This window comes from Procambarus clarkii, chromosome 34, assembly GCF_040958095.1.
Source record: "Procambarus clarkii isolate CNS0578487 chromosome 34, FALCON_Pclarkii_2.0, whole genome shotgun sequence".
Taxonomy (NCBI): Eukaryota; Metazoa; Arthropoda; class Malacostraca; order Decapoda; family Cambaridae; genus Procambarus; species Procambarus clarkii.
The window spans coordinates 34,711,697-34,732,590 of NC_091183.1; the positions used below are offsets into that span (position 1 = coordinate 34,711,697).

Consider the following 20,894-nt stretch of genomic DNA (forward strand, 5'->3'; position numbering starts at 1 on the left):
CGGTCCCACTGTCCCTCTGTTCCGGTCCCACTGTCCCTCTGTTCCGGTCCCACTGTCCCTCTGTTTTGGTCCCACTGTCCCTCTGTTCCGGTCCCACTGTCCCTCTGTCCCGGTCCCACTGTCCCTCTGTTCCGATCCCACTGTCCCTCTGTTCCGGTCCCACTGTCCCTCTGTTCCGGTCCCACTGTCCCTCTGTTCCGGTCTCACTGTCCCTCTGTTCCGGTCCCACTGTCCCTCTGTTCCGGTCCCACTGTCCCTCTGTTCCGGTCCCACTGTCCCTCTGTTCCGGTCCCACTGCCCCTCTGTTCCGGTCCCACTGTCCCTCTGTTCCGGTCCCACTGTCCCTCTGTTCCGGTCCCACTGTCCCTCTGTTCCGGTCCCACTGTCCCTCTGTTCCGGTCCCACTGTCCCTCTGTTCCGGTCCCACTGTCCCTCTGTTCCGGTCCCACTGTCCCTCTGTCCAATGTTGTTCCACCTACCCGTTTATCAGTCTCTGAAGACGCGTGTCTGAAGACTTCTGCATATACTCGTATATGTACGTATGGCATAATACACATCGAAGTAACATTACTTTTTTGAAATGACAGTAATCTTGTAGCGCCTTCCACCTGATGACCATAAGCGGCCCCCACTCATCACCGTGTCTAGCCGACCCAGTCCTGGAGTCAACACTTCTCACGGCACTGACCAGCAGCTAAATATATCACATTCCATGGACAGAAATTGGATTCATGAAAATGATAAGCACGTCACGATGAGTTTTGTTGCAAAACTTATATAATAAATATTTTGCAGCCAGATCGCAAACTTTGAAGAATTGTAACATTAAATTAAAAAATATGACTAGAGTATTTATTCATTGGAAGAAGAGACTGTGGTCCACGGCACTGGTGACTAGACCCACACATACCTGGCACTGGTGACTAGACCCACACATACCTGGCACTGGTGACTAGACCCACACATACCTGGCACTGGTGACTAGACCCACACATACCTGGCACTGGTGACTAGACCCACACATACCTGGCACTGGTGACTAGACCCACACATACCTGGCACTGGTGACTAGACCCACACATACCTGGCACTGGTGACTACATACCTGGCACTACAACACACTTCATCAGCCTCCCACATGACGCTCATTAACTACTACAACGATGCAGGATACAATACGACTGATACAACACAGATGACGCTCCCGGTTACATAACTGTAATGAATCAAGACTACTTAAGAATTTCCTTCTGAACAGAACACAATGATTTAACATTTTCTTCGTTCGGAGAACATAGTTGTCGTGCCACTGTCATGTTGCGTGTGAGTGTAGACGCTGGTGTCCTACCACTGTCATGTTGCGTGTGAGTGTGGACGCTGGTGTCCTGCCACTGTCATGTTGCGTGTGAGTGTAGACGCTGGTGTCCTACCACTGTCATGTTGCGTGTGAGTGTGGACGCTGGTGTCCTGCCACTGTCATGTTGCGTGTGAGTGTGGCCGCTGGTGTCCAGACACTGTCATGTTGAGTGTGAGTGTGGGCGCTGGTGTCCAGACACTGTCATGTTGCGTGTGAGTGTGGGCGCTGGTGTCCTACCACTGTCATGTTGCGTGTGAGTGTGGACGCTGGTGTCCAGACACTGTCATGTTGCGTGTGAGTGTGGGCGCTGGTGTCCTACCACTGTCATGTTGCGTGTGAGTGTGGCCGCTGGTGTCCAGACACTGTCATGTTGCGTGTGAGTGTGGACGCTGGTGTCCTACCACTGTCATGTTGCGTGTGAGTGTGGACGCTGGTGTCCTACCACTGTCATGTTGCGTGTGAGTGTGGACGCTGGTGTCCTACCACTGTCATGTTGCGTGTGAGTGTGGCCGCTGGTGTCCAGACACTGTCATGTTGCGTGTGAGTGTGGGCGCTGGTGTCCAGACACTGTCATGTTGCGTGTGAGTGTGGGCGCTGGTGTCCTGCCACTGTCATGTTGCGTGTGAGTGTGGACGCTGGTGTCCAGACACTGTCATGTTGCGTGTGAGTGTGGACGCTGGTGTCCTACCACTGTCATGCTGAGTGTGAGTGAGACAGGGATGGTGTGAGTGAGGCAGGGATGGTGTGAGTGAGACAGGGATGGTGTGAGTGAGGCAGGGATGGTGTGAGTGAGGCAGGGATGGTGTGAGTGAGGCAGGGATGGTGTGAGTGAGACAGGGATGGTGTGAGTGAGACAGGGATGGTGTGAGTGAGACAGGGATGGTGTGAGTGAGGCAGTGATGGTGTGAGTGAGACAGGGATGGTGTGAGTGAGGCAGGGATGGTGTGAGTGAGGCAGGGATGGTGTGAGTGAGGCAGGGATGGTGTGAGTGAGGCAGGGATGGTGTGAGTGAGGCAGGGATGGTGTGAGTGAGACAGGGATGGTGTGGGTGAGACAGGGATGGTGTGAGTGAGGCAGGGATGGTGTGAGTGAGACAGGGATGGTGTGAGTGAGACAGGGATGGTGTGAGTGAGGCAGGGATGGTGTGAGTGAGGCAGGGATGGTGTGAGTGAGGCAGGGATGGTGTGAGTGAGGCAGGGATGGTGTGAGTGAGACAGGGATGGTGTGAGTGAGGCAGGGATGGTGTGAGTGAGACAGGGATGGTGTGAGTGAGACAGGGATGGTGTGAGTGAGACAGGGATGGTGTGAGTGAGGCAGGGATGGTGTGAGTGAGACAGGGATGGTGTGAGTGAGACAGGGATGGTGTGAGTGAGACAGGGATGGTGTGAGTGAGACAGGGATGGTGTGAGTGAGGCAGGGATGGTGTGAGTGAGGCAGGGATGGTGTGAGTGAGACAGGGATGGTGTGAGTGAGACAGGGATGGTGTGAGTGAGACAGGGATGGTGTGAGTGAGACAGGGATGGTGTGAGTGAGACAGGGATGGTGTGAGTGAGACGGGGATGGTGTGAGTGAGGCAGGGATGGTGTGAGTGAGGCAGGGATGGTGTGAGTGAGGCAGGGATGGTGTGAGTGAGACAGGGATGGTGTGAGTGAGGCAGGGATGGTGTGAGTGAGACAGGGATGGTGTGAGTGAGGCAGGGATGGTGTGAGTGAGACAGGGATGGTGTGAGTGAGACAGGGATGGTGTGAGTGAGACAGGGATGGTGTGAGTGAGGCAGGGATGGTGTGAGTGAGGCAGGGATGGTGTGAGTGAGGCAGGGATGGTGACTTAGTGGCAGCTTGTGTAGAGTGGTGTGGCTAGTGGTGTGGCTAGTGGTGTGGCTAGTGGTGTGGCTAGTGGTGTGGCTAGTGGTGTGGCTAGTGGTGTGGCTAGTGGTGTGGCTTGTGGTGTGGCTAGTGGTGTGGCTAGTGGTGTGGCTAGTGGTGTGGCTAGTGATGTGGCTAGTGGTGTGGCTAGTGGTGTGGCTAGTGATGTGGCTAGTGGTGTGGCTAGTGGTGTGGCTAGTGGTGTGGCTAGTGATGTGGCTAGTGGTGTGGCTAGTGGTGTGGCTAGTGATGTGGCTAGTGGTGTGGCTAGTGGTGTGGCTAGTGGTGTGGCTAGTGGTGTGGCTAGTGGTGTGGCTAGTGGTGTGGCTAGTGATGTGGCTAGTGGTGTGGCTAGTGGTGTGGCTAGTGATGTGGCTAGTGGTGTGGCTAGTGGTGTGGCTAGTGATGTGGCTAGTGGTGTGGCTAGTGGTGTGGCTAGTGGTGTGGCTAGTGATGTGGCTAGTGGTGTGGCTAGTGGTGTGGCTAGTGATGTGGCTAGTGGTGTGGCTAGTGGTGTGGCTAGTGATGTGGCTAGTGGTGTGGCTAGTGGTGTGGCTAGTGATGTCGCTAGTGGTGTGGCTTGTGGTGTGGCTTGTGGTGTGGCTAGTGATGTGGCTAGTGGTGTGGCTAGTGGTGTGGCTAGTGGTGTGGTTCAGCATTAATATCCAGTTCAGGGTCAGCTTTGCGTAGGCCACACATATATGATTGTTTGCTGTTGTTATTGTGATTTACGAGGACTGGTGTGTTTTATCTCGTATAGTGAGTGTAGCATAGTGTACTGTGAGTATAGTGAAATCCAAAAAGAGCAGTATGAGGCTATATGTAGCACCCCAATAAACAACATGGAACTGGAAGATCCGGACAGCTTCTTTATGACTTTCTATCTTCTTTCATCCAAGCCGCAGACAATATAACTGATCTTAACACGAACACAGAAGTATTTGGAAGAGAAATTGACAACCTGCCCATGCACTCAGCCCCGGGTCCGGACACGTGGAACTTGATATTCATAAAGGAATATAAAGTACCAGTAGTACGAGCACTCGGGTGTAATATAGAGAAAGAGCCTGGATACAGGAGAGATCTCAACAGCTCATAAATCAGCAAATATTGCTCCACTGCACAAGGGAGGTAGTAAAGCTTTGGCAAAAAACTATAGACAAGTTGCACTAACCTCACGTATAATAAAAGTTTTTGAAAGAGTGATCAGGAATCAAATCTCCAGTGTTATGGAAAACAATGCACTTTACAATCCAGGTCAACAAAGATTTAGAGCGGGAAGATCCGGTCATTCGCAGCTACTCAATCATTACGACAGAATCACAGAAACGTTAAAAGAAAAACAAAATGCAGATGTTGTATTCACAGATTTTGCAAAGGCTTTCGATAAGTATGGCCTTGGAGTGATAGTCCATAAAATGAGATCAATAGGAATAACGGGTAAAGTGGGGTGTTGGATTTTCAACTTTCTGTCAAACAGAATGCAGAGAGTGACGATCAATCAAGCCCAAGTGCAGTGAAAAGCTCTGTACCCCAGGGCACAGTCCTGGCACCACTGTTCTTTCTTATTCTTATCTCGGATATAGACAAAAATACTAGTCACAGCTTTGTGTCATCCTCTGCTGATGATACAAAAATCAGCATAAAAATTTCCTCTGTTGAAGACACTGAAAAATTACAAGCTGATATTAATTAGGTCTTTTATTTGGAAACGGAAAAATGACATGATGTTTAACATTGAATAGTTCCAGATACTTAGGCGTGATGGAAACGAGGAACTTTAACCAAACACAGGGTACAAGACACAGACTTAATCGTACAAGGAAAGCAGCATGTAAAAGATCTGGGAATTATGATGTCTGACGACCTGACATTTAGTGAATATAACCGAGCAAATATAGCGACAGCCAAGAATATGATAGGATGGATTATGAGAACGTTCAATTCCAGAGATTTCACAGCAATGCTAATACTATTTAAATTACTGGTGCTGTCCCGTCTTGAGTACTCATTTCATCTTTCAGAGCAGTATGGATTGCTGAAATAGAGGGAACACAGAGAACATATATGGCACGCATAGACACGATAAATCACCTAAACTGCTGGGATCGTCTCAAAGCTCTCAAAATGTACTCTCTGGAAAAGAGACGAGAGAAGTATCAAATAATATATACATGGAAGATATTGGAGGGACAGGTCCCAAATATGCACAGTAGAATAACAACTTACTGGAGCTAAAGATACTGAAGGAAATGCAGAATAGAACCAGTGAAGAGCAGAGGTGCCATAGGCACAATCAGAGAACACTGACTGAACATTAGAGGTCCACGGCTGTTCAATACCTTCCCAGCAAGCATTATAAATATTGCCGGAACAAAGGTGGATTTAAAAAACCAATTATATAAGTTCCTTCGAGAAGTACCGGACCAACCAGGCTGTAGTGGATATGTTGCTCAATACGGGCCGCTCCAAGCAACAGCCTGTTGGACCAAGTTATCACAATTCGAGCCTGGCCCCGGGCTCCAGGAGTAGAAGAACTCCCGAAACCCTCTCCAAGTAGTGTAGTGTACACTCACTACAGTAGTGAGTGTACACTACACTACTGTACTGAGTGTTGTGAGTGTTGTGAGTGGAAGGGGGGACCTTCGACAAGCCGCCGGCTTCCTGTCCTCGTCAAGGCCACTAGTGTCAGTGGCCCTCAGGTAAATTGAAGTAAATAGTGAATGTAGCGCGCGTGGGAGGAGTGTGCGCGCGCGGCCATAAAGGTAGAATTCATTGTGTTATGAATAGTTATCATTCATTGTATTAGGTGTTATGTGGCCTACATGGTGCCATGTTGGGTGCCAGTGGTAAGAGTGTCTTGAGTTAAGTATAGTGCAGACCCAAGTGTGGACAGTGCAGACCAAGTGTGGACAGTGCAGACCCAAGTGTGGACAGTGCAGACCCAAGTGTGGACAGTGCAGACCCAAGTGTGGACAGTGTAGACCCAAGTGTGGACAGTGTAGACCCAAGTGTGGACAGTGTAGACCCAAGTGTGGACAGTGTAGACCCAAGTGTGGAGAGTGTAGACCCAAGTGTGGAGAGTGTAGACCCAAGTGTGGAGAGTGTAGACCCAAGTATGGAGAGTGTAGACCCAAGTGTGGACAGTGTAGACCCAAGTGTGGACAGTGTAGACCAAAGTGTGGACAGTGTAGACCAAAGTGTGGACAGTGTAGACCCAAGTATGGAGAGTGTAGACCCAAGTGTGGACAGTGTAGACCCAAGTGTGGACAGTGTAGACCAAAGTGTGGACAGTGTAGACCCAAGTGTGGAGAGTGTAGACCCAAGTGTGGAGAGTGTAGACCCAAGTGTGGACAGTGTAGACCCAAGTATGGAGAGTGTAGCCCCAAGTGTGGACAGTGTAGACCCAAGTGTGGACAGTGTAGACCAAAGTGTGGACAGTGCAGACCAAAGTGTGGACAGTGTAGACCCAAGTATGGAGAGTGTAGACCCAAGTGTGGAGAGTGTAGCCCCAAGTGTGGACAGTGTAGACCCAAGTATGGAGAGCTGTGCTCGTGGCGGGGCTCAGGCCTCGTCAAACACACTCCCACACGCTTTACTCTTCCTATTGTAACACCATAAATTATTTTATTTATAAATGAACATAGTCTCTCTCGAGTCTAGCATGACAAGGCAGGACTGCGGCGCCAGAGATTCTGTCGCTACACAATGCAAATTCCCACCTTCAGTGTGCTAAATGGCACCTTGGTGCAAGAGGTCAGGTCTGGTGACCAAGAAAGATACCATGAAACTCCCTAACTGGATAACTGCGGCGGGTCGCCTGCGCCGGCTTGCTTGTTCCCTTCCAGCAATGAGCAGCCGTATGTCTGTCCATCGTCTTGGAACCAGGTAGCCTCAGGCTATCCTCTTGGGTGTGGCTAGAATGGTGCCACCTCTTGGGTGGCTTAATTTTCATCAATGAAATCGAAAATAGAGAGATAAAGATAGACAGATACATATTCTCAGTCAACACTGCGCCCCCCAGATCCAGGTAGCAGGCCCCGTGTGGCCTAGGTATAACCCTGCCCCCCCCCCCCTCAGTCGACCCCTTATCTTAGACCTTGGTGAGTTATGTTTGTAAAGTGATGTATAGTACTGTCGTTCCTAGTTAAATGTCGTGAATACATGATTTTTTTTTTTCAATTTTCTCTCAGTCACTTTAGCTCATGTTCGTCTTTGTTATTGATGCATGTAGAATAATTAATGAAATAAATGTCTACTATTAATTTTTGAAAGATTGTCTTCATATGCAACTATCCTACGTCTTTCATTTACCCTCGGGTCATGTGTGGTGTTAGGCAGCGTGGGGGGACCTCGCTCAGTTTTACTTACTGATTTTAATGACCGAAGGTGTTACATTTTATCCTTACATAGAGATAACAAAGGTGAAAGACAATTCCATTTTTGTTTATAAATTGATATCAAATGAATGGGGGGGGGGGGGGGAGCAATTTTCTAAATTTCAGTCGTTGTTCTTAGCATTTTTCTCTTCCACTTCTGGCCATCTCTAGATGTCTTTTCTCCCACTTTCACCTCTTCTTTACTCCTTACTCTTTTCTACTTATCTCTAACTTCTTTCTCTATGCTGTTTACCTCTACTCCACTATCTCTCCTCTTATCGATTTCTTTCCCATTCCCCCATCACATACTAATTATTATTCGACTCGGTATATTCATTTATAAATAAAAGTATTGATAGTGTTGGAGTATGGTGATATAGTGATACAGTGGGATACAGCGAGGAGCCTCTTTAGTGTTCGCTGGAGTCACAAATCTCTTGGAGTTAATACTAAAACATTTAGGATAAAAGTGCATTAAACTATATTTTCGCCAGAGCATGGTTAACACTCACCTATCCTGGGGCGGCACGACTTGCCCTGGGTTAGGGGGATAGAGATACTGCATCCTGCTGAGGCATGCAATACCTAAGGGTGGGGGGGGGATACACACTACTGCCGGACCTGGGGGTGGCATGAGAGAAGCTGGGAGGGAGGGAGGGAGGGGGTCAATGCCGCCAGTCATAGGAAGAGGTGGCCTTTACCACCCCTGGCTGTAATAAAGCACGTTGGTGTATACTAAAGGTCATGTGGACACGTGTGGGAAGGTCAGCATGAATGTAGTAGACCCCGGGGTCGACGCCAGCCATAGCGGCGCGCAGGCCGACGCCAGCCACAGCGGCGCGCATATCACGCGCAGGTCGACGCCAAGCGTGGTGCGCGCAAGTCGACGCCAGCCATGGCGCGCGCAGGGGACTCACCAAAACACTGTACCAGGGTTACAAATTAGATCATACTTGCAATACAAGATAAGCTAAAACCTAATAGTTACATTTAAGACGAACATATGAGATCATACTTGGTGTGTTTCTTGTTCACAGGATTACAAATGGGATGGGAGGTATACAGCGGCCCAGCGGCGGCGGCGGCGGCCGGTCTCCGTCCCTCCCCGCAGGTTGGTCGCGCACACCGCGGTGTCAACAAAGCACTGAAATATCACACGACTTTTCTAGCATATGACTGCCTAGAAAGAAGATTCATTTCGACCCCGTTAGGGGTTATCCCATTCCATTATATACCTCACATCACTCTTGTATGCAGACATAAACTTGTTTCTTAGTAAAGGTAAGCGAAATGTTATAACGGTAACAGAGACGCGCCACCGAGGCCACAGGATGTGGTAGATCGCTAGTGTAATAAAGATCGCTGATTGGTTGCCTGGCTTTCATTTATTACTTGTACTCATATGAGGCAACCAATCAGAGCGAAGACTCTCACTCTCACGCCTTGCACTCTAACACTGCGGGCGCTAGAGTTAAGAGGCCTCAGTTGGTGCTTGGCGTGCTTCATGTGCCTCACTATACTGGCTCTACGACTGCAGTGTTCAACACACTCTCTGCTTCAAGACAAACTTGAAGTGCTTCTTTAATCAACAAATTGAATAGATTTGTTCATTTGATGCATCACGCAATTGTGATTTCTGTGTCATGCTTCTTTAATCAACTACTTCGCTGGCGGCCAATTTCTACGGTACACTTCTTCCTTAGGCTGTGACAATTATTATAACTAAAATATATTCAAGACTCGATGGTGACTATTGTGACACTGTCAGGTGGTGCTCTGGTGGGTGATGGTGACTATTGTGACCCTGCCAGGTGGTGCTCTGGTTGGTGATGGTGACTATTGTGACCCTGCCAGGTGGTGCTCTGGTTGGTGATGGTGACTATTGTGACCCTGCCAGGTGGTGCTCTGGTGGGTGATGGTGACTATTGTGACCCTGCCAGGTGGTGCTCTGGTGGGTGATGGTGACTATTGTGACACTGTCAGGTGGTGCTCTGGTGGGTGATGGTGACTATTGTGACACTGCCAGGTGGTGCTCTGGTGGGTGATGGTGAATGGGAACGTATAGTGCAGTGCGGGGGGTCATATCATCACCATCACTCATACTAACACACACAGTCCATCACTCGCCATAGTAAATACAAAAGGAAGATGACCAAGTATACATACTATGAGAGAGGGATATATGCATCAGTATATGAATTAAAAAAAAATGTAATATACAATGCCTGGCAAACGCTGTAAAAACAGAGTTTCATACATCTTATAACATTCATTTCAGGCGTAAACAAAAGTTCATCTCAAACATAAAAATAAGAAAAAGATAAAAAGATTGATTTAACAATATATAAAAAAAACTAGTTAATAAATTAAGTGCATTAAATCAATATATGAAATGTCGTATATTATAATGCTACCAGAAGTTTAAACCAAGAGAAAAGAGCATATTAAATAAGATGAACAAACACTGAACTGGAACATAAATGTAATAAATATTGGCTCGGATCCTGAATGTAGTTCACCAGGTAAAATAATAAGTTTGAACAAAATCTTTATAAAGGGAGGAAGAAATATGCGAGGCATTAAAGATGTGAGGCCAGAGTGTACATGTAGAGGTTAATGTGAGGCCAGAGTGTACATATAGAGGTTAATGTGAGGCCAGAGTGTACATGTAGAGGTTAATGTGAGGCCAGAGTGTACATGTAGAGGTTAATGTGAGGCCAGAGTGTACATATAGAGGTTAATGTGAGGCCAGAGTGTACATGTAGAGGTTAATGTGAGGCCAGAGTGTACATGTAGAGGTTAATGTGAGGCTAGAGTGTAAGAGGACTTCTGTACACCATACACAGCTCCACCACACCAACTGAGATTCACGGAAATCACAGGAAAGGAAGTGATGAGGCTGTTAGTATATATTGACCAAACCAAAGAGAATCACACGAGATATTGCACATCAGAAACCTGTTTAAGGAATCATGAATATGCGACCCCAGCCTGGAGTCCACATCTAGTCAAACACAAAACTAAGCTAGGAAAAGATTCAGAGGTATGCCACCAAGCTAGTCCCCCGAGCTGAAGGGTATGAGCTACGAGGAAAGAGTTCTGGGACTAAACCTCGCGACACTGGAAGACAGAAGAGTTAGGGGGAGACATGATCATCACCTTTAAAATTCTCAAAGGAGTTGACAGGGTAGATAAAGGTAAACTATTTAGTACGGATGGTACACGAAGAAGGGGACACAGGTGGAAACTGAGTACCCAAATGAGCCACAGGGACGTTAGAAAGAACGTTTTCAGTGTCAGAGTAGTTAACAGATGGAATGCATTAAGCATCGATGTGGTGGAGGCTGACTCCATACACAATTTCAAATGTAGATATGATAGAGCCTAATAGACTCAAGTATGCCAGTTGATTGACAGTTGAGAAGCGGGATCAAAGAGCCGAAGCTCAAACTCCCCCCCCCCCCGCAAGCACAACTAGGCTAGTACTTGATTGTGAAGGCAGGTTCGGAGGCTCTCAGCCACCGTGTCTGGAATACTGTCAACAAACCATCACCGAGCTGGAAAAACTAGTTGATAATCATCCTTTAGCACAGTGGTCTACGTCTTCGGCTCACACTCGAGGGACCAGGGTTCAATCGATGGGCGGGAAATAACCAGTCGAGCACGGTTCACTTCACCTGATGCCTCTGTTCCCCCTAGCAGCACAATAGTACTCAGGAGTCAGGCAGTTGTTGTGGTCTGTATTCTGCAGAAAATCAGTGGTTGGCCTAGGGGGAACCTCGATAGGCCTATATACGGGATTCCTGTCACTGACTACGAAAATTATATATTATAATAATCACTCGTTTTGACGAAGACAAGAAGCCTACGTATATACATATTATATATATAAGTATATTTTGGTAGCAGTCTTTCTAGTAAACATTTATTGTTGAATATGACCGAAAGGGTAAGATTAATAATTCTAACTCGAATCTTTTCAATATTTCTTTCGTTTTTCTTCATAAGGAAAATGTAAGGAAAATTTTCTTCGTAAGAAATATTGAGAAGATTCGTGTTAGAATTATTAATCTCACCATTTCGGTCATATTCAACAACATTTCATTTATACATGTTTCATTTGATTATGACTGCATATTCTGTATTTATTATTTTCTTGTTTAGGGCTTCTATCCCTCTGACTAGTGTTCTAGCATCTTGGTTTAATTGGAAGGGAAATTCTCCAAAGATCATCTTCGTTCGAGGTGAAGGAAAAGATATAAATAACTGTAGAATGTATTACACTTATTAAAATAATTTACACAACGTAAAACAAGAGAGGAGAGAACCAATACAGGCGCCAGAGAGGAGTGAACCAATACAGGCGCCAGAGAGGAGAGAACCAATACAGGCGCCAGAGAGGAGTGAACCAATACAGGCGCCAGAGAGGAGTGAACCAATACAGGCGCCAGAGAGGAGAGAACCAATACAGGCGCCAGAGAGGAGTGAACCAATACAGGCGCCAGAGAGGAGAGAACCAATACAGGCGCCAGAGAGGAGAGAACCAATACAGGCGCCAGAGAGGAGAGAACCAATACAGGCGCCAGAGAGGAGTGAACCAATACAGGCGCCAGAGAGGAGAGAACCAATACAGGCGCCAGAGAGGAGAGAACCAATACAGGCGCCAGAGAGGAGAGAACCAATACAGGCGCCAGAGAGGAGTGAACCAATACAGGCGCCAGAGAGGAGAGAACCAATACAGGCGCCAGAGAGAAGTGAACCAATACAGGCGCCAGAGAGGAGTGAACCAATACAGGCGCCAGAGAGGAGAGAACCAATACAGGCGCCAGAGAGGAGTGAACCAATACAGGCGCCAGAGAGGAGAGAACCAATACAGGCGCCAGAGAGGAGTGAACCAATACAGGCGCCAGAGAGGAGAGAACCAATACAGGCGCCAGAGAGGAGAGAACCAATACAGGCGCCAGAGAGGAGAGAACCAATACAGGCGCCAGAGAGGAGTGAACCAATACAGGCGCCAGAGAGGAGTGAACCAATACAGGCGCCAGAGAGAAGTGAACCAATACAGGCGCCAGAGAGGAGTGAACCAATACAGGCGCCAGAGAGGAGAGAACCAATACAGGCGCCAGAGAGAAGTGAACCAATACAGGCGCCAGAGAGGAGAGAACCAATACAGGCGCCAGAGAGAAGTGAACCAATACAGGCGCCAGAGAGGAGAGAACCAATACAGGCGCCAGAGAGAAGTGAACCAATACAGGCGCCAGAGAGAAGTGAACCAATACAGGCGCCAGAGAGAAGTGAACCAATACAGGCGCCAGAGAGGAGAGAACCAATACAGGCGCCAGAGAGCAACACTACTCATTAACCACAGGTGGTGGGGGTGGGAAGGGTGAGAGTAGTGATGTGAGGAGAGTGTTCACCATACATGAAGAGCGGTCACCACCCACGACCATCACTACTGCTCCCAGTATAGTCATCATATGTCAGTAATTGGTCACAAATAGTTACTTGGTTATGTTGAAATACCATGACCAGCCTTTGACCGAAGTCATCAGAATGACTGCGAGACCCTTCAGTTAATTTAGCACAAAGTGAATGTAGCAACATATGAATGATGCAGTTAATGTTCGTCACCACGTAATGGTGACGAGTGGGAATAAGATTCATGATAATTTTGGACTCAAAATTCTAAGGAAATCAAGAAAATAATGACCTGAAAGGTAATTAGAAGCGTAATTATTATGCATATAAATTAATTATGGTTACCTAGAAATCCATATAAATGAATATAGAGAGATTTATGTAATTCCTGTAACTCAAATTAATGTCAGATTTCTAAGATAGAAAGGAGCTGTAACGTGGAGGTCACACCTCAGACATTAAAAATATAAAAGTAAAAAAAAAATCAAGTGACGAAATGACTAAAGGAATGATGGCGCAGCGGTAACACACTCGCCCTGCGCCTTGCCAGCGACTTGTCTGGTTTCGAGTCCTGGCCAAGGAGGACTGTCTGCGCCTCAATCCTTAACCTCTGTTCACTCAGCGTAACTGGGTACCTGGCCTTAATCTGACTGGTGGGTTGTGGTAAAGGGAAAGCGTGTGGGTAAGACGCTATGGGGAAGGGAAAGCGTGTGGGTAAGACGCTATGGGGAAGGGAAAGCGTGTGGGTAAGACGCTATGGGGAAGGGAAAGCATGTGGGTAAGACGCTATGGGTAAGGGAAAGCGTGTGTGTAAGACGCTATGGGTAAGGGAAAGCGTGTATGTAAGACGCTATGGGGAAGGGAAAGCGTGTGTGTAAGACGCTATGGGTAAGGGAAAGCGTGTGGGTAAGACGCTATGGGGAAGGGAAAGCGTGTGTGTAAGACGCTATGGGTAAGGGAAAGCGTGTGTGTAAGACGCTATGGGGAAGGGAAAGCATGTGGGTAAGACGCTATGGGTAAGGGAAAGCGTGTGTGTAAGACGCTATGGGTAAGGGAAAGCATGTGGGTAAGACGCTATGGGGAAGGGAAAGCGTGTGGGTAAGGCGCTATGGGGAAGGGAAAGCGTGTGTGTAAGACGCTATGGGAAAGGGAAAGCATGTGGGTAAGACGCTATGGGGAAGGGAAAGCGTGTGTGTAAGACGCTATGGGAAAGGGAAAGCATGTGGGTAAGACGCTATGGGGAAGGGAAAGCGTGTGGGTAAGACGCTATGGGGAAGGGAAAGCGTGTGGGTAAGATGCTATGGGAAAGGGAAAGCGTGTGGGTAAGACACTATGGGGAAGGGAAAGCGTGTGGGTAAGATGCTATGGGAAAGGGAAAGCGTGTGGGTAAGACGCTATGGGGAAGGGAAAGCATGTGGGTAAGACGCTATGGGGAAGGGAAAGCGTGTGGGTAAGGCACTATGGGTAAGGGAAAGCGTGTGGGTAAGACGCTATGGGAAAGGGAAAGCATGTGGGTAAGACGCTATGGGGAAGGGAAAGCGTGTGGGTAAGACGCTATGGGGAAGGGAAAGCGTGTGGGTAAGATGCTATGGGAAAGGGAAAGCGTGTGGGTAAGACGCTATGGGGAAGGGAAAGCGTGTGGGTAAGACGCTATGGGGAAGGGAAAGCATGTGGGTAAGACGCTATGGGGAAGGGAAAGATCTGAGCCCGCTAACAGAGACGGAACTCGTCTGTTCCTGTACTCAAATGAGTACAAAATAATTACTAAGAACGAATCAAGGCTCTGATATGCCAAGATTGGAACACAGGAGAAAATGATGGGATATAATCCCCATTGTCAGGGACAGGAAGCCTGTATGTATATATATATACTTCAGGCTAGTATCGAGGTCTCCTCCCTTTCTTTCCCCAGGTCGAACTACTGAACCATCCCCAGGATGCAACCCCGCGAGAGTTGCCTAACTGCCGGATACCTATGACCTGCTAGGTGAGGAGAGGCACTAGGTGAATGGAGGCGTTTTTGACACCCGAGAGAGAACAAGAGTTTACAGTTGTAAACCCCAGAAGAGGAGGGTAGCAAAGGATACGAGGAAGAACATGTCCCATCACAGAGAGGTGTGGATGGTATACCCCGCAAGAGGCGTTGTGTGGATGGTATACCCCGCAAGAGGCGTTGTGTGGATGGTATACCCCGCAAGAGGCGTTGTGTGGATGGTATACCCCGCAAGAGGCGTTGTGTGGATGGTATACCCCGCAAGAGGCGTTGTGTGGATGGTATACCCCGCAAGAGGCGTTGTGTGGATGGTATACCCCGCAAGAGGCGTTGTATGGATGGTATACCCCGCAAGAGGCGTTGTATGGATGGTATACCCCGCAAGAGGCGTTGTGTGGATGGTATACCCTGCAAGAGGCGTTGTGTGGATGGTATACCCCGCAAGAGGCGTTGTGTGGATGGTATACCCCGCAAGAGGCGTTGTGTGGATGGTATACCCAGCAAGAGGCGTTGTGTGGATGGTATACCCAGCAAGAGGAGTTGTGTGGGTGATATACCCCGCAAGAGGCGTTGTGTGGATGGTATACCCCGCAAGAGGCGTTGTGTGGATGGTATACCCAGCAAGAGGCGTTGTGTGGATGGTATACCCAGCAAGAGGAGTTGTGTGGATGGTATACCCCGCAAGAGGCGTTGAGTGTGCCCAACTCGCTGACAGCATGATCAGTATTGTATAGGAGGAAGACGGGGCATGACGAGTACCGCCCTCTTCCTGTGGCTCCAAACAAGTAATAAAAATGAGGCAATAACACGCGCATCACCACACTGTCCCTGAGTTATGTGAATGATCTTCCCGGGGAACACGTTCCTTTTCATCAGTGTTTACTGATGACGACGACACTTGTGTGAGAGAAGCCAAGAGGAAGACGGCAAGTAGTAGGTATCCATCAGTCTCAGGAGACTATGGAGTTGCGCTCTGGTTGTCGATCTGGAGTGGCCCCACCAGGGCGCAAAGCCAAGGTAGGTTGATAAGGGGGAGAAGCTGTTACCCAGACAGCTGGTCGCTTGGGTAAGGCACCACTTCTCGGCGCCGAAAGTCTTCAATGGAAAGGCAAACGCCAATACGATTGGCGATTAACGGCAAATACCTAGAGGAAAACCAACATTAACTGTAGCAATAGTGCAGTAAGTGGCTGCTGGAGTTTAACTACAACAAATTTAAAGTTTTGGGAACTGGTGCTGGGGTTAAGAGGCCAGGTAAACTGAGCCTATTTCCTCAGGTCAACATCAATCGGATATCATTACCTGTATGAGTAAGGTTGGTCCATATAAGGACTGTCTTTAGATATCTAAATAAGGAGCCGTTCAAGACCATGTATACCGCAAATGTCAATTCAATTTAGGAATATCTGGCGCAAACATACAGTCCATATTTAGTTAAACAAGTCTGGTATTTTATGTGTCTTGCCCCAGAGCTGAGAAGTGCAAGCTAAGGGGAAAGACTTAATTAATCCATCCAAGTGTCACGAGGAGAGAAGAAACAAAGGAGAAATAATGTCATAAAATATTCAAGGAATATGCAGGGTAAACAAGGATTGCTTATATGACATTGGCAGAAAAGGAAGAAAGGAGCACAGGCGTCTCAGTAGTAGAGAAAAGGAATAAACTAGTGAGTGGCGAAAGAACTCCACACACGGCTTAAACTGTAAACATGAGAGAGCCCAAATGTTTTGTGGCCTGTATACTGGTCCATTGAAAGTTGAGAGGTGGGACCCAAGAACTGAGGCTCAGAAATTTAACTTTGTAATGTTGATTAGACATGCCGCACGTTCTACTGACCAGAGCAAGCACAGTAAGGCGAGTACACCCCCCTAAACCCAAACACACGCCAATACAGTAACCAGAAATAATACGTGGGCAGCTGGTTGTCAACCCAGGGCTGGCAAAGTATTGTTCTTCCATCAAATAGTAAACTCATCATGCCGGATGGGAACGACCTGCGACAGCTCTAGTCAATAATACCTAAGTTTAAATTTGTTTTCTGTTCTCTATGATTTAAAAAAATAAGTTTTCGAACTGCAAATTTTATTAGTCAACCGCCATCGCACTTCAGTATGCACAATATATTGCTCATGTTGCACGCAGAGTGCAACATGTGGTGCTTAAATTAAACGGATAAATTTTTTTCGATAATTATGCTTTAAGTACCTAAATGTGTTGTCAGCATGCCTATCAAATGTGTGTGATAACTGATGACTATATAGTCACAGAAGGAGCCTCCATACTCACATATTACACACTGAGAGCATCATCGTCACCATTACCTCAGATAAACACAGCGTGCTAATTTAATTCAGCATATAGTTAATCAAATAAATTATTATATCCACCAATATGGCGTAAAAATGCTAATTAAGTTAATTAACAATTACGAACGAGTGTGATGAGGTTGATCAGCAAGACTCAACATCCGCAAGTGCGACAATCGTATACGAGGCTACTGACCACCACCAGTCACGTATATGAGGCTACTGACCACCACCAGTCACGTATACGAGGCTACTGACCACCACCAGCCACGTATATGAGGCTACTGACCACCACCAGTCACGTATATAAGGCTACTGACCACCACCAGCCATGTATATGAGGCTACTGACCACCACCAGCCACGTATACGAGGCTACTGGCCACCACCAGCCACGTATACGAGGCTACTGACCATCACCAGCCACGTATACGAGGCTACTGACCATCACCAGCCACGTATACGAGGCTACTGACCACCACCAGTCACGTATACGAGGCTACTGACCACCACCAGCCATGTATACGAGGCTACTGACCATCACCAGCCACGTATACGAGGCTACTGACCACCACCAGCCATGTATACGAGGCTACTGACCATCACCAGCCACGTATACGAGGCTACTGACCACCACCAGCCACGTATACGAGGCTACTGGCCACCACCAGCCACGTATACGAGGCTACTGACCATCACCAGCCACGTATAGCCCCGGCATGTTCTCTCTCTCACCTCCCTGTTGCTCTCCTCCTTCAACAATTGCTTGCAAGGGGTCGCTAAAACTCTCCACAATTACTGCAACAACTTTCCTTGCTGTTTACCCAATGTTTAATAAGTTTTCTACTTATCTGTTACTTTCTCTCGTACCTCAAATGTATTGATCAGTTTTAATACATGCGTCATCAGAGTGGGGCGACGGGTCAGAAACTTATCTTTTTAAGGATCATACATACCACACACCTCACTGACCAGGACAAGAGTTATGTTACCAGTCGATGTTACCAATATGTTAAAAGAACACAATAGGGTGATAACAATATAATGGGGGATGAACGATCGCCAACATAAACATGATTTACTTACACGTAATAATAATAATAATAATAATAAACTAAAATGGCCAAGAAGACTTCAGCCACGCAGGAAAAGATCAACAGTATCATATGAACAGGACACGAAACATACCTCGCGAGGCTTCTCCACTCTTTCCTTTAATAAAGGTACGATGGTGAGACGACAAAGTCCTCGTGGAAACTTCAAATGCCACAGGTTGATCGTGCTTCACATCCTGACATTTTCCAATACAGTGAGCCAGTGGGTGGGAGCAAGTGGAACATGAGTGACGTGACGGCAACACGTGATCCATGATGACCTCAGCAGCGCGTCCCAGAGTTACACGGAAGACCCGGACGTTGGAGCATCTGATGGCGAGTGTGGAGGCGTCCTGGTAACCTCACCAACACCACTTGTATTGTAACTTTGGCAATTTCATTAAGAAAGTTCGTTAGTATTCAGTAGACAATACCGTATTCAGGACGACATGACTGTAACTTAAAATACATGAGAACAGTTGGAGTAATAATATATAAATTGTTCCCGCACTTGGCTTTGTGCTCCACTGCGTGAGTGCTTCACCTTCCCTCGCCCTGATAACTTGCAGGAACGAGCCACACACACTGTTTACTCCTCGCTATAAGATGCTCAAACCATCTGGCCTAAATCAATAAGGCATCAGATTTACGGGCCGCACAACAGCAAAACAATGGGCGGGGCCTGGAGGTGACGTCACACCTCCCTCCTAGCAGTGGTGACGTATTAGTGACGCAACCCGAGGTAGTGTGGCTTAGCCCTTGGCTTGCCTTATAGAATCAAGGAATATGAGTATTATGGAGCACACTACCTAAGGTTCAATAACGCTGAAGTATTCCAAACCACCAGTAATGTTTTAAATCGCGAAATTTCAGACAAGTTGCTAATATATATCAAATTCTTAATTGATAATGAAAAACCCGTTAAAGAGCTACTCGCCAGGTTCATCTCAGCTGTATTTCACTATCAGTTTATAGGTCACAAACTTTTAAAACGTTAATTTAAGATATGACATTACAACCAGGACGGGGCTAATCGTTACCAACTTCTTTAACTTTGTTACGATAATCCCAATTATATATATATATATATATATATATATATATATATATATATATATATATATATATATATATATATATATATATATATATATATATATAATAGTAAACGGTGCAACCCTGATTAACCAGATCATCATATAACAAAATCTAAGATTAACAGGAAAAATGACTCAGATTCCACACATGTAATATTCAACAAAATCAGGTTTACTGGGAGAGGCTGTGTGTTTGTTGCCCCAGGAACCCAACTTCTCTGAGCAGCTGCCGGCACACACGTGCAACAGAAACAAATATTCTTTCCCCTACCAATTAATTAATAATTATGTCTATGCAAGTTAGCTTAATGTAGATATATGACAGGAAATTTTTATCATGGGAGTGGGGAGGGTGGGGATAGTAGGCCGCCTCACAAGCACTGGGTGTGGATGTCAGCCAAATACTGCTGACATCACCTCCGCTAGTCTTTGCTACCTCTTTGCCCCTTCCCCTCACGACCACTTTTCCATTTCATAATCAACCTAGCCACGCTATTCTATTCTCCATTCGTTACTCTTCCCTGCCATTCACTGCTGTTTCCTCTGCCAACAACACTTATTATGCTTTCAAATTTCTATATTTTTTGTTAAAACATAAAATTTACCTATCCACGCTACATCATCATAAATAATGTAAGAAAGATCGTAAATCCACAGTTCTGTAATGCCACGAACACTGAATAACAGTAAACTTACATCATATAATGATCGAGGGGGAATATCTGAGAAGGATGCGGCTCCATCAATCGCTGACATTTCCAACAAGCATATGACGACTCTCGCAGACAGCTTGACAATGTTTACATCAGTTTCTGCACCAAATAAACGCTATCTCATCCTGAATAACGTGAAAGACGAGAAAAATAAAATGCTTAATAACACGCAATTCATACATGTAAATGTTATGGGATTATGGTACCGGTTATAAATTACTTTCACAGTTATGAGAGGTGGCATCGACCAGCCATCTCTCTCCTCTTCCTCTTCTGTTTACACATCATTAACTCACCCACATTATTTTATCATCAATAAAATAATTTGGCAAATTCATAGCGTTGCGTTGTTAAAAGTTTTAAATAACCGAGCAAATTTGCATCATATAACAAGTGAACCCATACAAGTTTGACAGCATTTTCTCAACCAAATAAAAATATTTAAGCTGAGACAGCATGATATAGCAAGCTGAGGCAGCATGATACAGCGTGCGGACGGAGCCATCCTGCGCCTTCCTTACCTCTTCCTACAACTGCATTTTCGCTTTACTGGACATCGGGCAGAAAGCATTAGTCTGGCTGGTTAATCGGGTTTGCACAGTTTAAATAAATAAATAAATAAATAATAAATAAATAAATAAATAAATAAATTATATATATATATATATATATA

The 20,894-nt window shown here is 46.6% G+C and overlaps 1 protein-coding gene across 1 annotated transcript in view; it reads left to right on the top strand.

Annotated features, from left to right (window-relative positions):
• LOC123761960 (uncharacterized) overlaps positions 1–12,963 on the top strand; it is a 17,792-nt gene extending 4,829 nt beyond the window's left edge. The window contains exons 2-4 of the mRNA XM_069335701.1: positions 3,204–3,872; positions 6,119–6,758; positions 11,918–12,963. Of these exons, the coding sequence (XP_069191802.1) occupies positions 3,204–3,872; positions 6,119–6,758; positions 11,918–12,963 (2,355 nt within the window). The remainder of the gene's footprint in view (positions 1–3,203; positions 3,873–6,118; positions 6,759–11,917) is intronic.
• Positions 12,964–20,894: the final 7,931 nt, after the last annotated feature.